This window comes from Callorhinus ursinus, unplaced genomic scaffold, assembly GCF_003265705.2.
Source record: "Callorhinus ursinus isolate GAN/ISIS: 27379988/994484 unplaced genomic scaffold, GSC_fseal_2.0 scaffold50, whole genome shotgun sequence".
NCBI lineage: Eukaryota > Metazoa > Chordata > Mammalia > Carnivora > Otariidae > Callorhinus > Callorhinus ursinus.
In genome coordinates, this window is record NW_027397112.1 from 4,411,796 (window position 1) to 4,436,041 (window position 24,246).

The 24,246-nt window shown below is 34.2% G+C and overlaps 1 protein-coding gene across 4 annotated transcripts in view; it reads left to right on the plus strand.

The window, feature by feature from the left end:
* Positions 1 to 24,246, plus strand: part of ABCA5 (ATP binding cassette subfamily A member 5) — a 140,914-nt gene that overhangs the window by 79,713 nt on the left and 36,955 nt on the right. For all 4 annotated transcript variants that reach the window (XM_073883197.1, XM_073883196.1, XM_025889901.2 and 1 more), the window contains exons 6-18: positions 51 to 280; positions 1,895 to 2,036; positions 3,160 to 3,348; positions 4,796 to 4,943; positions 8,105 to 8,273; positions 9,374 to 9,432; positions 15,897 to 16,007; positions 17,447 to 17,622; positions 18,181 to 18,300; positions 19,188 to 19,326; positions 20,299 to 20,389; positions 20,574 to 20,713; positions 21,604 to 21,723. In XM_073883197.1, coding sequence (XP_073739298.1) covers positions 51 to 280; positions 1,895 to 2,036; positions 3,160 to 3,348; positions 4,796 to 4,943; positions 8,105 to 8,273; positions 9,374 to 9,432; positions 15,897 to 16,007; positions 17,447 to 17,622; positions 18,181 to 18,300; positions 19,188 to 19,326; positions 20,299 to 20,389; positions 20,574 to 20,713; positions 21,604 to 21,723 — 1,834 coding nt within the window. The remainder of the gene's footprint in view (positions 1 to 50; positions 281 to 1,894; positions 2,037 to 3,159; positions 3,349 to 4,795; positions 4,944 to 8,104; positions 8,274 to 9,373; positions 9,433 to 15,896; positions 16,008 to 17,446; positions 17,623 to 18,180; positions 18,301 to 19,187; positions 19,327 to 20,298; positions 20,390 to 20,573; positions 20,714 to 21,603; positions 21,724 to 24,246) is intronic.

The following is a 24,246-nucleotide window of genomic DNA, read 5'->3' on the forward strand; positions in this document are numbered from 1 at the left end:
TCACTATCAGAATTAAATTCATTGATTGTATTTGTATTTTCCAATTCTAGCTAAAGACGAATGTTTCCTTTTGGAAGGAACTGGAGTCAACTAAAGCTGTCATTATGGGAGAAACTGCTGTGGTTGAGATAGATACCTTTCCCCGAGGAGTAATTTTAATATACCTAGTTATAGCATTTTCACCTTTTGGATACTTTTTGGCAATTCATATCGTAGCAGAGAAAGAGAAAAAGTTAAAGGAGTTTTTAAAGATAATGGGACTTCATGATACTGCCTTTTGGTATGTTATTAAAAGTTTATTATTTAGTGTGATTAGTAATTATATTAAGTATAAAGATCTTCAGTGTTGTAATTTTGTTATTTGTTCAACTTGAGGAGGTGCTGATCCTGTTTACTTACAATGATTACCTTTGTCTTGGAATATGAGACTAGGCAACAAGCTTTAGCAATATTTTGGCTTTTTTTTTCTTCTTTTACCATAAGGGAAGTGGGATTTGGAAAACTGATGTTGATATAATATGTTTAAGTTTTATTTCACATTTTGTCTTAATCGATGAAGTGTGTTCTATGTATTTCAGTGTATAGAACATTTGAGATCTTGGAAAGTTAGAAATTAATTGTGTGTTATAGTCTTCCCCCAATATCATAGCATATGCACGTTATTAAAAATTTAATTAAAATGATAGAAGTTCACATAGGTGGTATATGGGATTTTCCGCACTTGGGAAAAAAGTTATTTGTGTGAATTAAATGAAAATATACAAAATAATTTATAGAGAAACAAATTTGAAAAATTTTTTCACAAGTGAGCTTTCATGTGTCATCATTTTTACATAATGATGATTTTATAGAGGCATGCATTTTTATAAATAATTTTGAGTGAATTTTCCTTACTTTTCCCACTGTGTAGTAGGAAAATTTATTTTGACCTCCCTTTGTGGGAAAAGTTAATACTGTGCATGTGAGTTGCTATTGTCCATTTTACAAAATTTTATTCCATTTAGCCCAATGCCGCAGTTAATTATAACACTTCAATGCACTTTACATAATGGGGTCATTGTGTATAATGTATTTTCTTTGCATGTTTTTTTTTTCCTGTCATTTGAGTAGTGATTCGTTTTTAAGATGCATTAAATTATTAAAGTGCTTTGTGAGGAAGTGGTAGTTGGAAGCATTTAGGCAAATCAATTTCTTAGTGCCTCAGTTTTGCCTCTGTAAAATGATGGAATCAGTTTTGGTAATGTAGGTATCTTTTAGTCCTATTTCAGTGCTTTTATGGTAGCACACATTAAATCATGATCTGCTTACATTAAACAAACAAACAAACCTAAGTACTGTAGCAATTCCATTGAACTCTGATTTGGGAAGAAATTTTGAGTAAATATAGTGAGTCCGTTATTGCTCTTGATCTTACATTGTGTAAATGTAGTAAGTATGTTGTTGATTAGTGATTGTGTTAATTAGTTGATTAGTGTTGTTTTAAAGTACCAAAAGCTGTCAGAGGTTTAATTATAGCCCAGGCCATAAGAAAATTGTCATTAAACTCTTCTGTATTTTAAGAAAATCAGTAATGTTGTACACCATTAAACTTTTGAGACTATTAGATTTAAATTAGTCATGAATTGCTATTAATTTGTAAAGTTTTTTTTGACTCTTAAGAAGATAATCACTGTTTTATCTCATGTCAGATTACACTTTTACCTCTAACTTAACTAATGTATTTTTAATTAGTTATAAGAGCATTAATTTTCAGTCAATGAGCATACACAGGAAAGAATAAACTTAATTTTAAGAATAAAATTGCTAAAATAAAGCTGATGTTTTGTTTGAAATGATTTTTTAATTTTTAAAGCCTATGCATTTAACCAGAAATGTGTTTATATTCTCATTTTAGGCTTTCCTGGGTTCTTCTGTACACAAGCTTGATTTTTCTTATGTCCCTTCTTATGGCAGTCATTGCAACAGCTTCTTCATTATTCCCTCAAAGTAGCTGCGTTGTGATATTTCTACTTTTTTTGCTGTATGGGTTATCGTCTGTGAGTATTTTAACTTGAATGGGAATAAAGAACTGTCAAAGTAGTTGGTTAATATAGCAAAGTATTATCTTTGGTTAACTTACAGTTGATTTGTTACTAGGTTACTGATAAATGAATTATATATGGCGTCATTGTACCTCAGGTAATCTGGATTGCTCTATGGCCTGGTTACATTGCTACTTTTGTAAATTTATCTTGGATGTGTACCTGGCAGAAAATTGTGTGTGGAGCAAAACAAATTTTCATGACTGTGTTAGTGAAATAAGTAGACTCAGTGGATTTTATTGCTTTAGGGTTCATGGGATTGTCATTCAACGAAATCATGTATTGATTTTTAGAGTTATTTTCAGGAAAGGAACAAAATAGTCTCAAATTTAACTTGTTTTCATATAATGTATTTCACATACAATTTTTGAGTCTTTTACTATCTTTATATAATCAAATTATGTGTATAATTAAGATCTAGTACTAGGCTTTTTTCAAACCCTTTGTTTTCATGAAATCCTGACTATTTCAAGTTAATGTATATTATAGGGTGATGATTTATAAAGGTATGCCTTTGTAGATACAGCTCTTGGGCAGTGTTGCCATGCATTGGGTATATTGGCTGAATGCAGGCTTTGTTTCCAGGGGTTCTGGTTTTCATTTTGATTGGCTTATGTGCCCATGCTATACCAGTTAAAGTTTTGATGGTCACCCTTGCTCTTTAACATGATAATTTACAAACAACTCAGACTTCTGTATACAGTTACCTGATTTTGCATCTTATTAACACATTGAGTTTAAAAGATAGGTTCTCTGTTTAAAAGCTGGTTGGTTTATTTTGTTCACATATGTATACATTTAACTGCAGAAACATGTGGCTGCTTATGGTTTCTATAGTGTAGAGGTAATTATGTTTGCCTATATATAAATTGTAGTTTTTAATGTTTGTCATCTTAAATTCTGTTGTGTATTTATCATGACTTACATGAAAATAAAATACCATAGATAGCATTTAGAAAGTATTTCAATGAATGTATTTTCCAATGAAAATAACTTGTTTTTTCACAAGCAGAATTGATTTTATTTTCATACCAATGTATATGAACAATGCATTAACCTTAATGTTTATATTTTACAGATATTTTTTGCTTTAATGCTGACACCTCTTTTTAAAAAATCAAAACATGTGGGAATAGTTGAATTTTTAGTCACTGTGGCTTTTGGATTTGTTGGCCTTTTGATAGTCTTCATGGAAAGTTTTCCCAAATCATTAGTGTGGCTTTTCAGTCCTTTCTGTCAGTGTACTTTTTTGATTGGTATTGCACAGGTAGGTAATATATTTCTCTTGCTTTCACTAAATATTTTTTCTCTTCAGTTCCATGCGGCCTGTTATACTACAATGCATGCTACCTTGGATTCGCAAAGAAATTATTTTAAAATGTCCACATGAGAAAGGAATGCTATTTGAATACTGGAGTACATTTTATCTGGGTTTTATTTACATTTTCTCCATTTCTAGTTTTTCATTTATATGATCTGTTTATAAGTTTTCTACTCTGTGTGTTAGTATGTCTCAGTAATCTATTTCACTGCAATAACTCAGTTTGTTAGAAGTTGTTGTTTTAAGCATCGGTATCTGGATTGCTCTATGGCCTGGTTACATTGCTACTTTTGTAAATTTATCTTGGATGTGTACCTGGCAGAAAATTGTGTGTGGAGCAAAACAAATTTTCATGACTGTATTAGTGAAATAAGTAGACTCAGTGGATTTTATTGCTTTAGGGTTCATGGGATTGTCATTCAACTAAATAATATATTTATTTATTTTTAAAGTTTTTATTTGATTTTTATTAGTCTTTACAGGGGCAGTCAGGTTCTAAGGGAAAAATTCTTAAAAAAACTACTTTATATAATAAAACATAAATTTGGTTAATGTTTAAAGAAAATATGTAATTACTAATGTAAGAGATGATTCATGTTGACTAGGTAGAATATTCTGATTTGTGAGATCTAAGACAGATTGTTTATGAGCATCGAGTTAGACAAGTTTTAATTATGTTGGATCTCAGAACTGTTGTTTATACATTTTAAGAGTCCACTGAGTTCTCCTTCACTTAGAGAGGTAGAATTATAGATTCATGTTTTGTTGGATGTGAGAGGGACTTGCCGTGTTTATTTAACCCAACTTCATTTCATGGATAAGGAGACTGAGATCCAGAGTGGTGTGGTTAAAGTTTATTCACCTAATGGCAGATCTGGGATCTAAATAAGGGTTCAGCCTCTAGTATATTTCTTTCTGCTCTCTCACATATATCTACTATGAAAATGTAATGATAGTTGTGTTAATTATTCAGAATACCCTCTCCCTTTTCAACATTGAAAGGATGCTGATCATAATTTTATCCTCTAATACTTAATTTGTTTGACTTCCATGTGGACCATTTGTTTGCACCAGTTAGTATTAACAGCATACTTTATTGTTATTTCACTTGATAGTCCTTGCCTTAGAATTAAAAGCCCCAGGAGTGGATATATACTAGTTTTAGAAACATAACATTAAAAAGATTGAAATGGATTGTTGTGATAAACTTATATTTTGGTAAAGTTTCTGTTGTTTTCCTTGTAAATTCATACTACTAATTCGGCAGATTGTTTAATCTGTTAAAAGGCCCAGTTTGGTTACCACCAATCTGGATATAATGAGAAACTCTAGTGTTAACTTTTAGTTATTTTTATCATTTTTATATAATAAAGTTGGTGTTTCTGTTTTTCAGGTCATGCACTTAGAAGATTTTAATGAAGGTGCTTTATTTTCTAATTTGACTGAAGGCCCATATCCTCTAATTATTACTATTGTCATGCTAGCACTTAATAGTATATTCTATGTCCTCTTGGCTGTCTATCTTGATCAAGTCATTCCAGGTATGCAGGTAGTTATTGGATTTTACTTTAAAGATTTTTAGTTTTTTTGCTCACATAGAGTCAACTTAATTAAAATTTTTTTTTCTAGCCAGAGTACCCTAAGTCATATTTGTTGTCCAAGCTTTTAACTTCATTTTAAATAAGTATATTTTGTACCTGTGTCTTAACCACTAGTGAGCGTAAGGAGATTCTGTTAAAATGAGAGCAGTTTGCTTTAAAAACATTAGGTCTCTAACTGAATTTATCTCTGTCCTTCCCTGTGTCAGTCTGTCTTGGCTAAAATATTTCACTATTTTATCCTCTAAGGTACAGAACTATGAAGTCATCTTGTAACTCCTACCATTCTCCTTCACTGTCGTGAATGTCTAGCCAACTCCTGTAGATTCAATATTAAAATATCTAACACTCCCTTGACTTTCCCCTTTGAGTTCTTCATTATACTTTTGTCTGTGTTCAGACCTGCACTTATATGGTAACTACTAGACACGAGTGGCTTTTAAAATTTAAATTAATTAGAATTAATTAAATTAACAGTACATTTCCTTGGTAGCACAAGGCACCTTCCAACTGCTCAGTAGCCACATGTGGCCATTACCGTGTTGTACAGTACAGAGAGAGGGCATAGCCATCACTGCAGTGGGGTAGGTCGGGCAGCACTAGTTTACACCACTGTAATAATTACGCTCATCTCATTACCTGCCTTCAGTCTATCTAAAACTTCATCATTCCCTTTAATCAAGTTTTTCACCCACTCAGAAATCACCTCACTGGGTATATCCTAGTGCATTAAATAGAAACTCCTTATGTATTAGTATCTTTCACAATACTTTTATTATATATTTAATCCTTTCTTTTCACTCTGTCCCTCCTTATTGTATTCTGTATTCATCCTATTTACCTATTTAAGCACAGCTCCAGTATATCAGTTAGATTGTTTTTAGTTATTCTTAACAGAAAACTGTTTTAATTGGCTTAAACAAGTAGGAAATTGATTGTTTTACTTAAAAGGAAGTCCAGAGATAAGATGGACTCTGAGTTGGTTGTCTTGCTCAACTGTGTCATCAGGGACCCACTTTCTCCATGCTTTGGCCACCTGTGTCTGAGTCTGGCAGGTTTGCTGTCTTCTTGGCAGCAGTGGTATGCTTCTTGGTTCATGTCCTGGGGAAGAGGAAGGGTGACTCTTTCCCCCACCTAAAATCTTTGCTTTTGTCTGATTGGTTACATGCTTACAGCTGGAGCAGTAACAGTCACCAGAGAGTGCCACATACTGATTAGATCAGTTAAGATCTTCTCTGTAGTTGGGATCAGATCAGATTTGGCCATCTAGAAGAGGAGTGGATATTTAAAAAAATGGGAAGTGTCAGTTTTTGGGGGTGAAAGAGGTGAAAATGGATATATACTGTGTGAGCAACCATCACTGTTTATCATGTCTAAGTCTTCAATGCCTGTCCTGTTGCTGTGTTACTCTCCGATTTTAAAAAGTCTTCTCCATGAACTATATCCACTTTTCTAAGTATTAAATACTAGCTGTTTTCAAAGACTAAGATGAGACCCATTTAAGCCTTCAGGATAGATTCCCTATCTAGGTATAAACTTTTCCTCTTTTGAACTGTTATTAGTACCATGCATGACATGCTTTGTGTTCTGCATTGTGTTCTGGCCACTGTTATATATATCTGTGTAGCCATAAAGATGTAATTTGCTTTAGAATGGAAAATGCATTTCACTCACCTTTTTTTTATTTTTATTTTTTTAAATTTTATTATGTTATGTTAATCACCATACATTACATCATTAGTTTTTGATGTAGTGTTCCATGATTCATTGTTTGTGCATAACACCCAGTGCTTCACGCAGAACGTGCCCTCTTTAATACCCATCACCAGGCTAACCCATCCCCCCACCCTCCTCCCCTCTAGAACCCTCAGTTTGTTTCTCAGAGTCCATAGTCTCTCATGGTTCGTCTCCCCCTCCAATTTCCCCCCCTTCATTTTACCCTTCCTACTATCTTCTTCTTTTTTTTAACATATAATGTATTATTTGTTTCAGAGGTACAGGTCTGTGATTCAACAGTCTTACACAATTCACAGCACAGCACTCACTATAGGACATACCCTCCCCAATGTGTATCACCCAGCCACCCCATCCCTGCCACCCCCCACCACTCCAGCAACCCTGTTTGTTTCCTGAGATTAAGAATTCCTCATATCAGTGAGATCATATGATACATGTCTTTCTCTGATTGACTTATTTCACTCAGCATAATACCCTCCAGTTCCATCCACATTGTTGCAAATGGCAAGATTTCATTCCTTTTGATGGCTGCATAATATTCCATTGTGTGTATATATATATATATATATATATATATATATATATATATACACCACTTCTTCATTATCCATTCATCTGTCGATGGACATCTTGGCTCTTTCCATCGTTTGGCTATTGTGGAAATTGCTGCTATGAACATCAGGGGTGCACGTACCCCTTCGGATCCGTACATTTGTATCTTTGTGGTAAATACCCAGTAGGACAATTGCTGGGTCATAGGGTAGCTCTATTTTCAACTGTTTGAGGAACCTCCATACTGTTTTCCAGAGTGGCTGCACCAGCTTGCATTCCCACCAACAGTGTAGGAGGGTTCCCCTTTCTCCACATCCCCGCCAACATCTGTCGTTTCCTGACTTGTTAATTTTAGCCATTCTGACGGGTGTGAGGTGGTATCTCATTGAGGTTTTGATTTGGATTTCCCTGATGCCGAGCGATGTGGAGCACTTTTTCATGTGTCTGTTGGCCATTTGGATGTCTTCTTTGGAAAAATGTGTGTTCATGTCTTCTGCCCATTTCTTGATTGGATCATTTGTTCTTTGGGTGTGGAGTTTGATAAGTTCTTTATAGATTTTGGATACTAGCCCTTTATCTGATATGTCATTTGCAGCATTTCACTCACCTTTATATTCTCATGCACTCTGAGTATCTCAGACTGTTTATGGACTGGAATTATTTGTCAGTAAAACTTATTTTTCACCCAATGCTGATTTAATACTTTTTATGTAAACATTAGATCTAGGTCGTAAGTTTCACATACTGCTTTTATGATTCAAAACCTAGTTTTTAGAAATAATTTTTTATGATAATTAAGTTTTTTTGTTTTTCAGGGGAATTTGGCTTACGGAGATCATCTTTATATTTCCTAAAGCCATCGTATTGGTCAAAGAGCAAAAGAAATTATAAGGAGTTATCAGAGGGCAGTGTTAATGGGAATATCAGTCTTAGTGAAATTGTTGAGCCTGTTTCTTCAGAATTTATGGGAAAAGAAGCCATAAGGTATCATTTAATCTTTGGCAGTCTAGGTATAAGAAGTATTGATGGAACCTGCTACGTTTAAATCCTGTTTTTAAAAAATGTATATAAGTATTATATCTTAAGAGATTTGGTACACATCTCATGATTTTTAAAACACAGTATTAATATGAGCTAGTTTCTTTTAAGTTCTTATTTTCTTTGTAACCATTTAGAATAAGGTGCTAGGTTTGAAATTTTGTGTTTCATTGGAAATTTTTTTAAAGTAATAAAACCTATTATTTTACAATTAAGCTGTTTTCAGATTTGCTCCATTATGTAGATTGAAACAGAATAAATATTAACTTTATAATTTTATTCAGGCTACATTGTCTATATTGTCCTTTGTTAATTTCATAGGCCTTTGGGTATTGTGAGGTAATTATTAAAGTATCAGTTTAATTTCTATGAACTAAAGAAATTCACTACTATGCCTTGCTAAATCAGTCAAAACCAAATTTAAAAAATAACAGGAAAAAGAAAAAAATAAAAGAAAAATGGAAGAAAAGTGTTTTTCAAATTTAAGAGAAATATATAAAAGCAAGAGAGAGCCAAATACTTAAGATGTAATAAGTGGGCTAATGGTCTGCCTTCTCAAGGGCAAATTTTAAACTGGTTAACGAAACCATTAATTCTTTAAAAAGTTATTTAAGACATTTAAAGTGGAATGAGAGAACCACTTCACATTTATAGATAGTTTGAAGTGTGTGCTGATGTGAAATTTAGCATTTGATTTTTAGTCTCCCTTAACTGATGTCACAAGTATTTGATAAATTATAAATAGAAAAGTATCAAAGATGAAAAGAAATCTATAAATTTCTTGGGCCAAATGCTTTGTTTTTAGAAGGTGGCTTGTTATGAAAAATGAATAACACTTAAAATGGAGAGGAGTACTATATACTTCTGTGGTTTCCTTAAAATAATTTTATAATTATTGTCAGCTCTCTTAGGTTTATTGTTTTAGTAGAAAGGTACTTTATTATTATTCCTATTAAATATGACAGCTTTGATAAAAATATTATACGTGGAAACACACATCCTTATAATTTACTTTAAATACTTAAGTAGAAAATGGTGTTTTTCAGAATCAGTGGTATTCAGAAGACATACAGAAAGAAAGGTGAAAATGTGGAGGCTTTGAGAAGTAAGTAGCTTTCCTTGTATCAGTACGTAATTGTAAAGTGCAAATTGGAAAAAATTTGCATAGTTGGTGGGAAATTTAAACTTCTTTACCACAATTTTCTCTTTCTTTTAGTGGTACTTTCATTTATTTATGTAATTAATACTCATAATAAAATTAACGACATCGAAATAGTAAAAGGAAAAAGTAGTATCTATTAAAGATGAAAAATATTCAACTATTGGGACGCCTGGGTGGCTCAGTTAAGCATCTGCCTTCAACTCAGGTTGTGATCCCAGGGTCCTAGGATCAAGTCCCGTGTCGGGCTCTCTGCTCGGCGGGAGGCCTGCTTCTCCCTCTCCCTCTCCCTCTGCCCCTCCCTCTGCTTGTGCTCTCTCTCTCTCATGAATAAAATCTTAAAAAAAAAAAAAAGAAGAGTATTCAACTATTTGAATAAGTCTATGTCCTTTTTTGATTTATTATTATGTATGTATATATGTGTTAATTTTTTTTTCCCTTTTGACCCAGCACAGGGTTTCTCGGTGTCAGTACAGTACGACTGACATTTTGAGTCTGGTAATTATTTGCCCTGGAAACTATTGTGCGATTTGTGGAGTGTTTAACAATGGGTCAGGATTCCTCCGAAGGAGTAGAATACATACACACTCAGACACAGGAACACACGCAGACAGCTGGTGACCTGGAGAGCTACGGGAAGGACTGAAAGAGGAGGTTCTTCTTAAGAAATTGGTTCACTTGATCGTGGGGCCCGCAAGTCTGAAGTCTGTAGGGCAGAGTGGCAGCTTGGAAACCGAGGCAAGGGTTGAAGTTGCAGTCTTGGGTCCAAAAGTCACAGGCTAGGCTGGCAGACTGGAAGCTCAGGAGATCTGTGCTGCGGTATTGAGGCAGAGTCCTGTCTTCTCAGGGAAACCTGGTCTGGCTCTGGAGGCCCTCAGCTAGTAAGATACATTCACCAGTACTCTGGAGGCATCCAGATTGGAGAGGAAGCAGTGAAACTTTATTTACAGTTCGTAAGTGTCCGTTTAAAAAATCTGATGAGATTTACAAAAAAGTTGGTGGAACTAAAAAGTGAATTTAGTTTAGCGAAGAGGACAGGATATAAGATAAATATGGAAAAATCAATTATATTCCTATATACTACTAAAAAGTTAACATTAAAAAATGGTATATCTCTTAGTATCTAAAAATACATTTATAGGTAAGTCTGACAAAAGTTGTAACAGGTTTGTACCCTGAAAAATAAAAAAACATTGCTGAAAGAAATTGAATATGTAAATAAGTAGAGATACTGAGTTCATGGGTAAGAAGACTCAATGCTAGATGTCAACTTTACTCAGATTTCAATAGATTCAGACACAATTAAAATTCCTATGAGACTCTTTTTTGTAGATTTTGACAAACTGACTCTAAAATTTACGTGAAAATGCACATGACCTAGGATACTCAAAACCCCTTTGAAAAAAAAACAAAGTTGGAGAACTAGTATTACCTTGTTTGAAGTCTTCATATAAATGTTCCATTTATCAAGGCAGTGTAATTTTGGTATAAAAACGACAGAAAAATAGATCAGTGAAACAGAACAGAGAGCACAGAAGTAGGCCCATATATATATGGCATAGCTGATTTTTGACAGAGGTGTAAAGATAACCTCCTAGAGAAAAGATGGACTTTTAAACAAATGCTGTTGAAACAATTAAGTAAAGTGAGTGTTGGTCTATCTTGGGCACCATATACAAAAACTAACTGAAAAATGAGTCATACACCTAAATGTAAAACCTTAAACTGTAAAACTTCAAAAAGAGCAGAACATAGGAGAAAAGCTTTGAAACCTTGGGTTCGATGAAAATTTCTCAAGATATGGCACCGTAAAATAACTCATTGATAAATTGGACTATAAAAATTAAGAAGACTTCTGTTCTTTGTAAGACCCTGTTAAGGGGAATGAAAAGACAAACTACAGACCTGGGAGAAATAGTTGTAAATCATATATCTGATCAAGGACTTTGATCCAGAATATATAAAGATTTCTCAAAACTCAATAATAAGAAACAACCCAATTAATGGGTAGAGTATTTGAATAGACTCTTTGCCAAAGAAGATACGAGGATAGCAAATAAGCACATGAAAAGATGTCCAACATTATCACTTATTAGGGAAATGTAGATTAAAACCTTAAACATATTTAGTAGAATGATTAAAATTATTATTTTTTATACGTTATGCTATGCTTATCACAAATGGAGCTACCATCTGTCCCCACACAGCACTGTAGAACAATTAAAATTGGAAAAGGCTGATCATGCCAAGTATTGGTGAAGATGTGCAGCTAGAACTCATGCACTGCTGGAGGAAATGTGAGGTGGCACAACTATTTTGGAAAATAGTTTGACAGCTTTTGAAAAAGTTAAATATACACCTGTAATGTGATCTAGCCATTTTACTTCTAGGTATTTGGCCAAGAGCATAATTTTATAGTAGGACTTATATATGAATATTCATTGTAACCTTATTTGTTAGACAAAAACTGAGAACAACCTAAATGTCTTATCAGTAGGTAAATACACAAACCCAACTGTGGTACACCCATACAGTGCAGTGCTATTCAGCAAAAAAAAGGGAATGAATTCTTGATACATGCTACAACATGGATGAATCTCAAAATAATTCTGTTAAGTGAAAGAAGTCAGAAATAAAATAGTAATAGCATATGATTAAATTGGTATAAAATTATAGAAGAGGCAGAACTAGTCTTTAGTGAAAAAACACAGATCAGTGATTATCTGGAGATGGGTAAATGTGGGTAGAACAGGCAGAAGGGGGAGACATTTTATTTTTACTATTATTTTTTTAAAGATTTTATTTGTCAGAGGGAGAGAGAGAGAGAGAGAGCACAAGCATGGGCAGCGGCAGGCAGAGGGAGAAGCAGGCTCCCCAGTGAGCAAGGAGCCCGATGATCCTGGGATCATGACCTGAGCCGAAGGCAGATTCTTAACCGACTTGAGCCACCCAGGTGCCCGGGAGAGATATTTTAAAGCAGCACTTTTTGTGGAGATGGATATGTTCATTATCTTGATAGTGGTGATGGTTTTATGGTTATATACACATGTCAAACTTAGCAGATTGTTTGACATATGTACAGTTTATTGTTTGTCAACCATATCTCAGTAGTGTTATTTTAATAATTAAATCAAGTGACTCTGGGTTGTGAGATCGAGCTCTGCATTGGGCTTCTGCTCTGGGCATGGAGCCTGCTTAAGATTCTCTCTCTCCCTCTGCTCACCACCCCCCTCTAAAAAAAAAAAATTAAACCAAGTGATTATAAATTTGTGGTTTAACTTCTGAACTCTTTTGTTCCACTGGTCTGTTTATCTGTCCTTGCTTCTAACTATTTTAACTATCATAGCTGTATAGTTCGTCTTGATAACTTTAAATATTGTGTTTTGGGCACTTTGCATTCTCATGTAAAGAATTACATGGAAGTGCATTAGAATCAGATTTATAAGTTTTCAGCACTGTGTCTGTTTTGGTGAGTTATTTTCAAGGGATTTGTTCATTTAAATTGCCAAATTGATTGTTACAGGTTGTTCATAATAATCTCTTCTTATCTTTTTAATGTCTGTAGAGGCTGTAATGATGTTCCCTCTCTTCATTTAGTAATTTGTGATTATTTTTTTCATTTGCTTTACAGTGGGTTTGTCAATTTTATTAATCTTTCAAGGAATCAACTTTTGACTTTGATGGTTTTCTTTTTTTTTTTTAAAGAGTTTATTTATTTATTTGAGACAGAGAGAGTGAGGAGCGAGAGGGAGAACATGAGTCGGGGAGGGGCCTGGGTAGAGCGAGAGGGGAGAATCCAGGCAGACTCTGCACTGAGCACAGAGCCTATCACGGGGCTTGATCTCACAATCCTGGGATCATGACCTGAGCCAAAACCAGGAGTCAGACGATTAAATGACTGAGCCACCCAGGTGCCCCTGACTTTGTTAGTTTTCTATCATATATTTGCTTTGTAGTTTATTGAGCTGTGTTATTCTCTTTGTTATTTCTTTATTACTACTTTCTTTGGGTTTAATTTATTCTCCTTTTCCTAGCTTCTCGGTATGGAATCATTTATCTATTTCTGCTCTAACCATTAAGCTTAGGCACCCTAATGCTCAGTGGCTGAAGGCATCCATTATTTTACAATGGCTAAGGAATCTCCAGTTTGCCTGGGCAGCTCTTCAGTCAGTTCGTGGATTATCTGGGATTGGATGGTGGTCTGGGCGCATACATAATTGGCTAATAGGCTAGCTGGTCTAGTGGACTGTAGGTGGGATAATTTGCCTTTTTTTATATGGTCTCTCATCCTTCAATAAGCTAGTTGAACTGGAAGCAGTTATTTTTTATTGTGCCATTTCTCATGTTTCCCCTGTTGTCTTCTTAGCTGTATATGCCTTTTTTAGAAATTACTCTTGATATTATGACATATATTCTTGACTTCTATAAATTAGTGCTTTAGTAATTAATAGTATTTGTAAAATAGTAAAGGAAGAAAAAGAAGTCCGGGACCTTACTTTTATCCTTACTTATCCCTTTTAGCCCTCTTCCAACTTATATGCTGTTGTTTTCATGTATTTTAATTCTACGTACATTTTAAACCAGAGATAATGTTATTAGCGTTGTTTTTATATTTACCTATATATTTACCACATCATTTATCTTTGTTACTTCCTGCATTTCTGATCTTCTATCTAGGATAATTTTCCTTGTGCATGAAAAAGATGTTTTTGCTGTTTTCTTTAATGCAGGTCTAACAATGATACATTTTCTCAGTTTTTGTTTGCAAATATCTTTCTTTCACCTTTAGTTTTGAAGGATATTTCTCTGAATATATAATTTTAGTTTGATGGTTATTCTTTTTCAGCACTTGAAAATGTAACCTGTCTTCTTGTTTCCATTGTTTGAGCTGCAGAGACAGCTGTTAGTTTTATTCTTTCCCTGTTGTTGGTATATATGTTTACCCTGGCTGTTTTGAAAGATCTTTTTTTGGTTTTCCACAGTTTTACTACCACCTGCCTTGGTGGTGTTTGTTTGTTTTACATTTATTCTACTTTGGGTATATAAGTGCTTCTTGAATCTCTCGCTTGATGTCTGTCTTCTTTTTAAAAATATTCTCCACCATTTCTTTTCCAGTTTGCCTTTGTCCTATCTTTTCTCTCCCTTTAGGTTTATTATTACAGGTTTATGACTTTTCATTTTATCCCAGTTGTCTTTCATTCTCTCTACTGAATTTTTTATTGTTTTGTCTCTCTGCTTTAGTCTAGGTATTTGCTTATGATGTTTCTTGTCATTTACTAATTTTCTGCGGTTCAGCCTAATCTGATTAGACTATGTATGGAAATATTTTTCACTTATCCTTTCCAGTTTTTGTCTTGCCACTTGGTTCTTTTATGTGGTTTTTAGTGCTTTGTCAACATTCTCTTGAGAGCATGATAGAATGGTTGTTTTAGAATATTATGGTGTCAATATCTAAATCTCTTCTAGGTCTGTTTCTGTCACCTGTCTTTTCTCTTGGGTTTTGATCTTCTCTTGCTGTTTCCTGCCCGCTTGGCTTTGACTGAGTGTGTATTGCATATGAAAACTGTAGAGATTATTTGATGCTCTGGATGATGCGATCTTCCTCTAGAGAGGATTTAGTTTTGCTTCTGGCCTAAAGCTCTAGGGATAACTCAGAATCCCAGGTCACCTTCATCAAATCAGGATCTACAGTGATTCAAAACTGGGTTTTCAGGTCCCTGTCTTTTGTCCTTTAGTCATTGACACGTCCATCTAGTGATACTTCTTCATTTTATGTTTTATTTATTTATTTAATTTATTTTTTTTAGAGGAGAGAGAGAGTGGGGGGGGGGAGGTGCAGAAGGAGAGAGAATCTCAAGCAGGCTCCCCTCTGAGCATAGAGCCCGACTCGGGGCTATATCTCACGACCCTGAGATCATGACCTGAGCTGAAATCAAGAGTCAGATGCCCAACCAACTGAGCCACCCAGGTTCCCCATGTTTCTTTCATTTAAATTGAATTTCTAAGGCATTTACTCTTCCATTCCCATGCTATTGATTAATTTCTAGATTTTTACCAGTGTTTAACCTTGTTAATACCCTTGGAAACAAATTTTTGTTTGTTTTAATTATCTTAGAAAGTCCCCAAACTGGGTTCACAGAACCCCTCCCCAATGTTTTGTATATTCTTGAAATCTGTTAATATAACAAAAAATAAGTTTATCTTTACTACTTTTCTTGTTGCCCATAGCATTGACTGTAACAAGGAATTTTTATCCTATAATATTAAGTATTATGGTATTAAATACGCTAATAACTTTAAATCTGTCATTGAACTTACTGATTTATTTAAAGATTATTCAAGTATTCGTTACTATTTTGCGTAGCTCAACAGAAATAAAAATCACATTTGAGTCTTCTTTTCTGAATTAGATTTGTCATTTGACATATATGAGGGTCAGATTACTGCGTTACTTGGCCACAGTGGAACAGGAAAGAGTACATTGATGAATATTCTTTGTGGACTATGCCCGCCTTCTGATGGTGAGAGTTTTCTGACTTAAAAAATCTCTTACTTCGGTTTATTAGTGTTATTAACCAAGGTACCATAATATAATTATTTATCCTTGATTTATATTTATATAAATTATATCATTTATTATTTATCCTTGATTCATCCAAACATGTACAGATTGATTTTTTCCAATGATTTGAGACCAACCTCAGTGTCTGTAAATGTGTTTTATTATTTTTTTATTATACACGTTTGTTTTTCAATAGAAAATATAAATGAGTCAATCATGTTTAATAAAGTAAAAAGGATCTGATTTTGTTACTTATTTTATCAGATATTTGTGTGTATTTTCATTTTCAAGAAAGGAGAAATCAGTAATTAATTGGAAATTAAATGAGACCTATAAATATTTTAGATTGTAGGTACAGATTTTTAAATATGCAACAACAGTTCAAAAGGAAAGAATGATAAATATCAATACCATCTCCTAAAATAGAATTATAAGAGTAATACCTTAAACATATAATTGTTGTATGTGATTGCCCTATAGGTGAGAATTTAATATGGCAGCTCCATATTTCCACAATAACCTAATAGAGTGGCAGTACAATAAATATTTTAAGAAAGGCTGAATTTCCCCTGATGATGGGTATTTAAGAGGGCACATTCTGCTTGGAGCACATTCTGTTATGCACAAACAATGAATCATGGAACACTACATCAAAAACTAATGATATAATGTATGGTGATTAACATAACAATAAAAAATTTTTTATAAAAGATAAAAAAAGAAATTCCAAGAATTTCCATGTATTGAATCTGCATTTCTTAAAATATAGTTTAACTTCTGAAATTAGTTTTGTTGCTTATCCCTAATTGTGTCACTTTTTAATGTGATAGTGGTAATATCTTATATTTAATAGGAATTTATGATTTTTGTTATAATTCTTACATTATCACATTGATTTAATAGTTCTTAAATTTAAGTAGGATATTTTGTATTTAGTTTATAGAAGAGAACAGCTGGAATTCAGACTGATTTTCTCAAGACCACATATCTAGTTAGGGGAAATTTTTTAGTTTCTTTCTTCTTTCCACTATTGAATAATGCCTGGAAATGAAGGAAAATTGCTACTGAAATATAAGTGTAAATAATGTACCAGGACAGAATTATTTTTAGTGTTAAGCACCAGGACAGAATTATTTTTAGTGTTAAGCTCCGATTCCTTGCTCTTTCCACTGTGTAATATCACCTGAAAATGAAGGAAAATGAGATTGGAAATGAGGTGGAAGCAGATCACCAATAGTATGGAAATGAGAGTTTGTTGTATCTTCCAAGTTTATATTAACTCATACTTTATATATTTACTACATACAGGTAACTAAATTTTTAGTGTACATTAAGGCATATAGACTTTTTAATATTTAATATAGTTAATATAAATTTAAATATATATTTTGCTTTTAGGATTTGCATCTATATATGGACACAGAGTCTCAGAAATAGACGAAATGTTTGAAGCAAGAAAAATGATTGGCATTTGTCCACAGTTAGATATATACTTTGATGTTTTGACAGTAGAAGAAAACTTATCCATTTTGGCTTCAATCAAAGGAATACCAGCCAATAATGTAATACAAGAAGTATGTCATTCATATAGAAATTTTTACTTTATTCCCTAAAAATTACTAACCTTTCGTAATAACTGTTGTAAAAAAATGCATGAAAATCTAAATAAAAACCTGTTCTGAGTCAGTAAACAAATTTATTACAAAGAATTGGATGGAATTTGGAGTAAATATTTTAGCACATATAAAATAGTCCTTGTTTCATCTGGAGGAAACTAGCCTCTCAGTATAGGTTTTTCTTTTCTTCCTTCCTTTCCTTTCCTTTCACATCTGCCTCCTTTCCTCTACCACACGCACACACACACACACACACGCACACACACACACACACACACATAGAGGTTTCTAACTGATCCCTTCACCAGTACCCAGGAAGTCACAAAAGTAAAACAGACCTATCAATCAGGAATCTTTTTATCTGTTATTTCAAAATTATATATGAATACATGTCAAAATTAAAGTCTGTACTAAAAGAACTTTTTTAAGTTGATATTAAAATCGAGACACTTAAAAATTAATATTGATAATTATTAATCGTATAATTTAAAAAATAACATTGTTCTCACTTTACAGGTGCAGAAGGTTTTACTGGATTTAGACATGCAGGCTATCAAAGGTAATCAAGCTAAAAAGTTAAGTGGTGGTCAAAAAAGAAAACTGTCTTTAGGAATTGCTGTTCTTGGGAATCCAAAGGTAAATAAATATTAATGTATTATATACAAATATAATCTAGTGTATGTTTACATACAATAATATGTAAAGTTTCAGTATACATAAAATGCTATTCATTATTATGGATGTGATTATAGTAAAAAGGTTTGAAACTCGAGTCGTAAAGATAAAACATTTATGGTGGTGGTTACTTCTGGGAAGGGGAATGGAAAGGATGGATTTTAGTTATATTTGCAATGTTTTATTTCTTTAAAAAAAAGATCTGCAGGAAATATGGCCTAAAAATGGCATTTGTTGCATTTCATTGGTGGCTTTAACAGTATTGCCCTAATTCTCTTTAGTTTTCTATATGTTTGTAATAGTTCAGGATAAAATTTAAAAACAGAACAAAACCAAAGGAATAGTTCCGTTTTTCACTGTTCTCCTGATTTTATTTCGTATGTGTCTGTTCTGGGCTCTTGTTTGTCCTGTAAAACAGAACCATCTGGTGACAGGGCTCTGCATAGGGCTAGAAAGCTGCAGCCCGAGCCCTCGGGGTCCCCGCCATCCTGCTGCTTTCTCCTTGCTGCTGTAGCTTGGGGTGACTCTGGGTTCTGGCTTTATGTTGTCTTTCTCTCAACCCCCATCGATGTTTTATTTTTTAATTTATGTATCTGATTGTTATTACACTTACGTCATATATGTTACTGATAATAGTCTTTTAAAATTGAAACAAGGAAAATATTCACTTGCCAAATTGATAGTTTAAAAAATTTCTGCTAGTTCATATATGAGTGAAAAACTCAGATCTAATATATACTTCTTGTTGGAATAATAATTTGAAGTGGGAAAGTTTCCCATGTCCATAAATTTTATGTATTTTAGTTTTTCTGAGGATTCTCTGCCATTCCCTGCTCTTTTTCACACAGATACTATTGCTAGATGAACCAACAGCTGGAATGGACCCCTGTTCTCGTCATATTGTTTGGAATCTTCTGAAATACGGAAAATCTAACCGAGTAACAGTGTTTAGTACTCATTTCATGGATGAAGCTGACATTCTTGCTGGTGAGATTTTTAGTTTATTTTTGAAAGATAAGGTCATGGGGCCAAACAGGAGATGGGTAGAGATAACTAAATCCCAAGGAATAAGGAAGGTGTGTGAACCTCACACAGGTGGGTGTTTTAAACTTTTTTTAAAATTACATATTTTTGTGTTTGGGAGTCCTGCAGATCATCTCAGATTGAGTAATTTGCCAGGAGAACTAACAGGACTCAGCATATAGTTATACTTACGAGTTCTTACCACAGACTGACAGGATACAAAGCAAAATCAGCAAAACGAAGAGGCATATGAGACATGGAGGAAACCAGTCATGAGCTTCCAAAACTCCTCTCCCAGTGGAGTCACACAGAATATGTTTAATTTCTCTAGCAAGGAGTTGTTAACATATGTGAAATGTTGTCTACCAGGAAAGCCTATTAGAGACTCTGCGCCCAAGGTTTCTAATGGGTGCTGGTCGTAGAAGCACCTGCTGATAGCCATGTACCAAAATTCCACTCTCCCAGAAGGAAGCCAGTGTTCAGCACAATCTACATTGTAGATTCATTTTTTTCAGTAGTATCTTTGTTTAAAAAAAAAAGTATTTAGAAAACCCAACAAACTGCTTTTTTTGTTGTTGCTTTTTGTTTTTACATTTGATTATAAAGGAAATTGTGAGCCTTTTAGGAAGAGTCTGAGATATTCGGAACAGTATTAGGAAAGTAGACTCTAGAATCGGAACTGTGCGGGTACAATGTCTGGCTTTGTCACTTAAAGCTGTGTAAAACTTGGGCAAACAATATGTTTTCCCATTGCCTCGGTGTTCTCATTTAAAAACCAGGAAGTGATAATCTGGTTTCTTTCTAATAAGGTTGTGAATATTTAATGATGATATTGGTGTCTTATATGGGAGAAATATAAATGCCAACTGACTTAAAAAATTGAAATGCAAATGCTGTTACTAACTTAAAAATTGAAATGCAAATTTCTGTTTGCAGATAGGAAAGCTGTCATATCACAAGGAATGTTGAAATGTGTTGGTTCTTCAATTTTTCTCAAAAGTAAATGGGGGATTGGCTACCGCCTAAGGTATCATTCATTCTTGGTTGACTTTATTCTTTATAGTATTCTTGAACTGCTGTTACTATATTTCAGAATTGCCATAATGTAGTTTGGCCAATTTTTATGGCACTAACTTTACTTCAGGCATTCAGAATTTACTTTTGGTTGTTTATTAATTATTAAAAGAATTATGACTTTTGTTTTTCTCTAGCATGTACATAGACAGATATTGTGCCACTGAATCTCTTTCTTCCCTGGTTAAACAACATATACCTGGAGCTACCTTATTACAACAGAATGATCAACAACTTGTGTATAGCTTGCCTTTAAAGGACATGGACAAATTTGCAGGTATTACTTTCAGTTTCCTGATTGTTGAACCAGGATCTTGCATTGGGAGTAGGTTTTCTTGATTTACTTCATTATATATTTTTCTGTGTAATATTTACATGTTCCTAGGTGGCTTTACTTAATTTTACGTTTCTTCTTTACATTTGAAAATCAGAAACTACAAGCTAACGTGGGTTTTTTTTCTTTCTGTTTTTTACAAACACTATGCAGGAAACTGTAACTAATATGTTAAGTAAATGTATTTGCTTTGTTGTCAAGAAAGATTGCTCCATTTGCTCGGCGGCCTCCTGGGAATATGTAATTATACAAACACAGTTGTTTGTGTTCTCAAGTTCTTTTCCAATTTCATGATTCCATAATGAAGGACATAATAATATGGTAAACCCTTGAATTATTTTAATTGTGACATTATTCTTCTGCTTTATAATGAGGAACTCATACTCAGTCTCCGTATCTGTTAGGGATCTCTTAATAACCAAAAGGATATTATTGATGCAGATATGTTGTGCAGAATTCCTGTAACATTTATGTCATTTAACAGATTTTCTATATTAATTTAATTGATTTTTCCTAGGGAAAAAAGTTCTTAATTAACTGGAATGAACTACATAAGCCAACTTTAATGTGCCCTGCCTATCATTCTGTCTGTAAAATATTTCTTAGGTTTAATTTATAATATGATAAATATCCACTAGCTATATCTCTATAATCAAACATTCCTTGGGGTCCTTAGCAATTTTTAGGAATGTTAATGGGGTTCTGAGACCAAAATGTTTGAGAACTGTGTTAGCAGAGTAAATTTAGTCCTGTCCCATTTAAAAGTGTATTTTAGAATAATTCATGATGATATGCTTAACTACACAACATTCTTTATTTTTTTTTTCCTTTAGGTTTATTTTCTGCTCTAGACACGCATTCAAATTTGGGTGTAATTTCTTACGGTGTTTCAATGACGACTTTGGAAGATGTGTTCTTAAAGCTAGAAGTTGAAGCAGAAATTGACCAAGCAGGTAAAAACAAAACTAATAAAAAATTTTAGGCAATGAACCAGAGAGATGGTAAAAGAGATGAATAATTAAATAAACATGTGAAATATGTTTTTAGAGGAAGAAAGGGTAGATAGAAACAGGTAAATAAGTAACTGAGATATTTACTGATAGCAGTAGGATTATGAAGGAAATAATGGGGTGGTCTTGGGAGGCAGGTAACTTAGATTGTATCTTTAGGGAGGACTGTGTTGAGATGATAAACTAAGAGTTGGATGGCAAGAAAAATCTAAATATGTGAGGATTTTATTGCAAAGCTTTTTAGATAAAGGGAACTGCTTCTGCAAACTTTTTTTTTTAAAGATTTTATTTATTTATTTGACAGAGTGCACGCACAAACAGGGGGAGCGGCAGGAGGAGGGGGAGGGAGAAGCAGGCTCCCCATTGAGCAGGGAGCCCGATGTGGGGCTCAATCCCAGGACCCTGGGATCATGACCTGAGCCAAAGGCAGACGCTTAACCGACTGAGCCACCCAGGTGCCCCCGCAAACTGTTAATTAAGGAATGAGTTGGATGTGTTTGATGATAAAGAAAAGGCCACTGTGGATAGAGTTTAGAGAGCCAAAGAGAGATTAGAGGGGAGGGCCAGGGGCCAGATCATGTTTAGTCTTTGAATATCTGGAAAAGAATTTGGTTTGTTTTCTTAGTGTAGTGTGAAGCTATTGAGAGTTCTAAAGCAAAGGAGTAACACGATCTGATTTGCATGTTTAAAAAAATGCATTCTGGGGGTGCCTGGGTGGCTCAGTTGGTTAAGCATCCAACTCTTGATTGCAGCTCAGGTCATGATCTCAGTGTTGTGAGATTGAGCCCCACAGCTGGCTCTGCACTGTATATGGAGCCTGCTTAAGATTCTCTCTCTCCCTCTTCCTTTGCCCTTCTCCCCTCCCTAAAAATGTAAATAAATAAATTAATAATAAAAAAATTAAAAATGCATTCTGATTGTTAAATGATGAGTAGATTGTAAAGGAAGTGTGGAAACAGGAGGACCGTTAGGAAACTATTACACTTAATATTGTCTTGAGCTAGGGTGGTTGAGAAAATAGGAAAACAGAATAGACGGGTTATATTCATGGTATTGGTGATGTTTTCCTGATGGATTGTCAGCTGAGTGAAGATGTTAGGGCTGAAGATTTAAATTCTGGAGTTACCCACAGGTAGATGGTGCCATGGGTTTGGATGAAATAACTCGGAAAGAGTACAGATAAAGAGTGGACAGGCAAACCCTGAGGTTGAGTAGTGAAGGGCCAGAAAGGGCTGACTGAGAAGGACCCATCATTGTATTTTCTCTCTTCACAAAAGGAGATGTAAAAGCCCAGACAAAATAGTGTTTTAGGAAAGAGGAAGTGATCACTTATTTGCTGATAGCTGTGAAGAATAAGATAAGAACAGAAAAGATGGTTTTGGTAAACAGGGAAAGACAGTGAGGGCTTTGGTAGTGTGGAAGTCAGTGGTGACCTTGACAGTAGCCTGGTAAAGGTCCAAGCTGGTTCTATGAAGTTTAAGGTGAGAATGTGAGTTGAGGAAACTTTTCTTACGATTGAAAGTTAGGAAGATGGTGGTGGTGGTGGTGGTGGTGGTGGTGGTGGTGGGTCAGGAGGGTGAAGGAAACAGGATGTTTCTCTCAAACATGGAGAAAGGACAAAGTCAGGTTTATTTTGAGGATGTGCTATCAGACTGTATCAGAGAAAGTTCACATAAAAGCTTTAGATCTCACATAACTGGAGAGAGAACAAGATATCAAATTTGGACATGTGTCCAGTTTGATGCCATTGAGTAGAGATAAAGGTGTGGAAATAGAAGTAAAGGAAGTTAGAGGTGAGGATGTAGAACACATTATTGGTGAGTATATTTGTAATACTTTGGGTGATGGAAGAGAATTAGGTGGAGAAGATGCTTGTTATCTGTTATGCTAAATATTTTGAGGTATAGGAAGTAGTCTGTAGAGTTGGGTAGGGGGATAAAGATGAGAAGGCTATGTGCAGTGTAGGTGTTACTGGCTTTATTTTGTATACCTTTAAGTCCACCATGCAAAATAAATGTACCTCTAACATCGGCTTGCTTTCAGTTTGGCTGATTTTAACTGTTTTATTTTTCAAAGGTTAAAAATACCAAATTCTGTAGAAGGTAAATTGGTGCTCACTGAATACCATGATTGTGATATATAATATTTTAGCCCCCATTTTTAGTTTGATTGATGAGAGGGTTTAGATTGGTTCATCTTACTAAGTCATTCATCTAAACTCTTGAGTTGCAAAGGTCTCAAGATAACCAGGTTGTGGTTCATTATTATTTTATGCATTATTCCATTCCACTCTTAAAGTTTTTAAGGTTTACTCATTTTTTAAATTTAACGTAAGTCAAGGAAGTCCTTCTTTGTGGCTCTCCTCATACTGAAACCAATTTTCATCTCTTCATTATTTTTCATTTTTTAAAAATTGAATCACTGGGGTGCCTGGGTGGCTCAGTCATTAAGTGTCTGCCTTCAGCT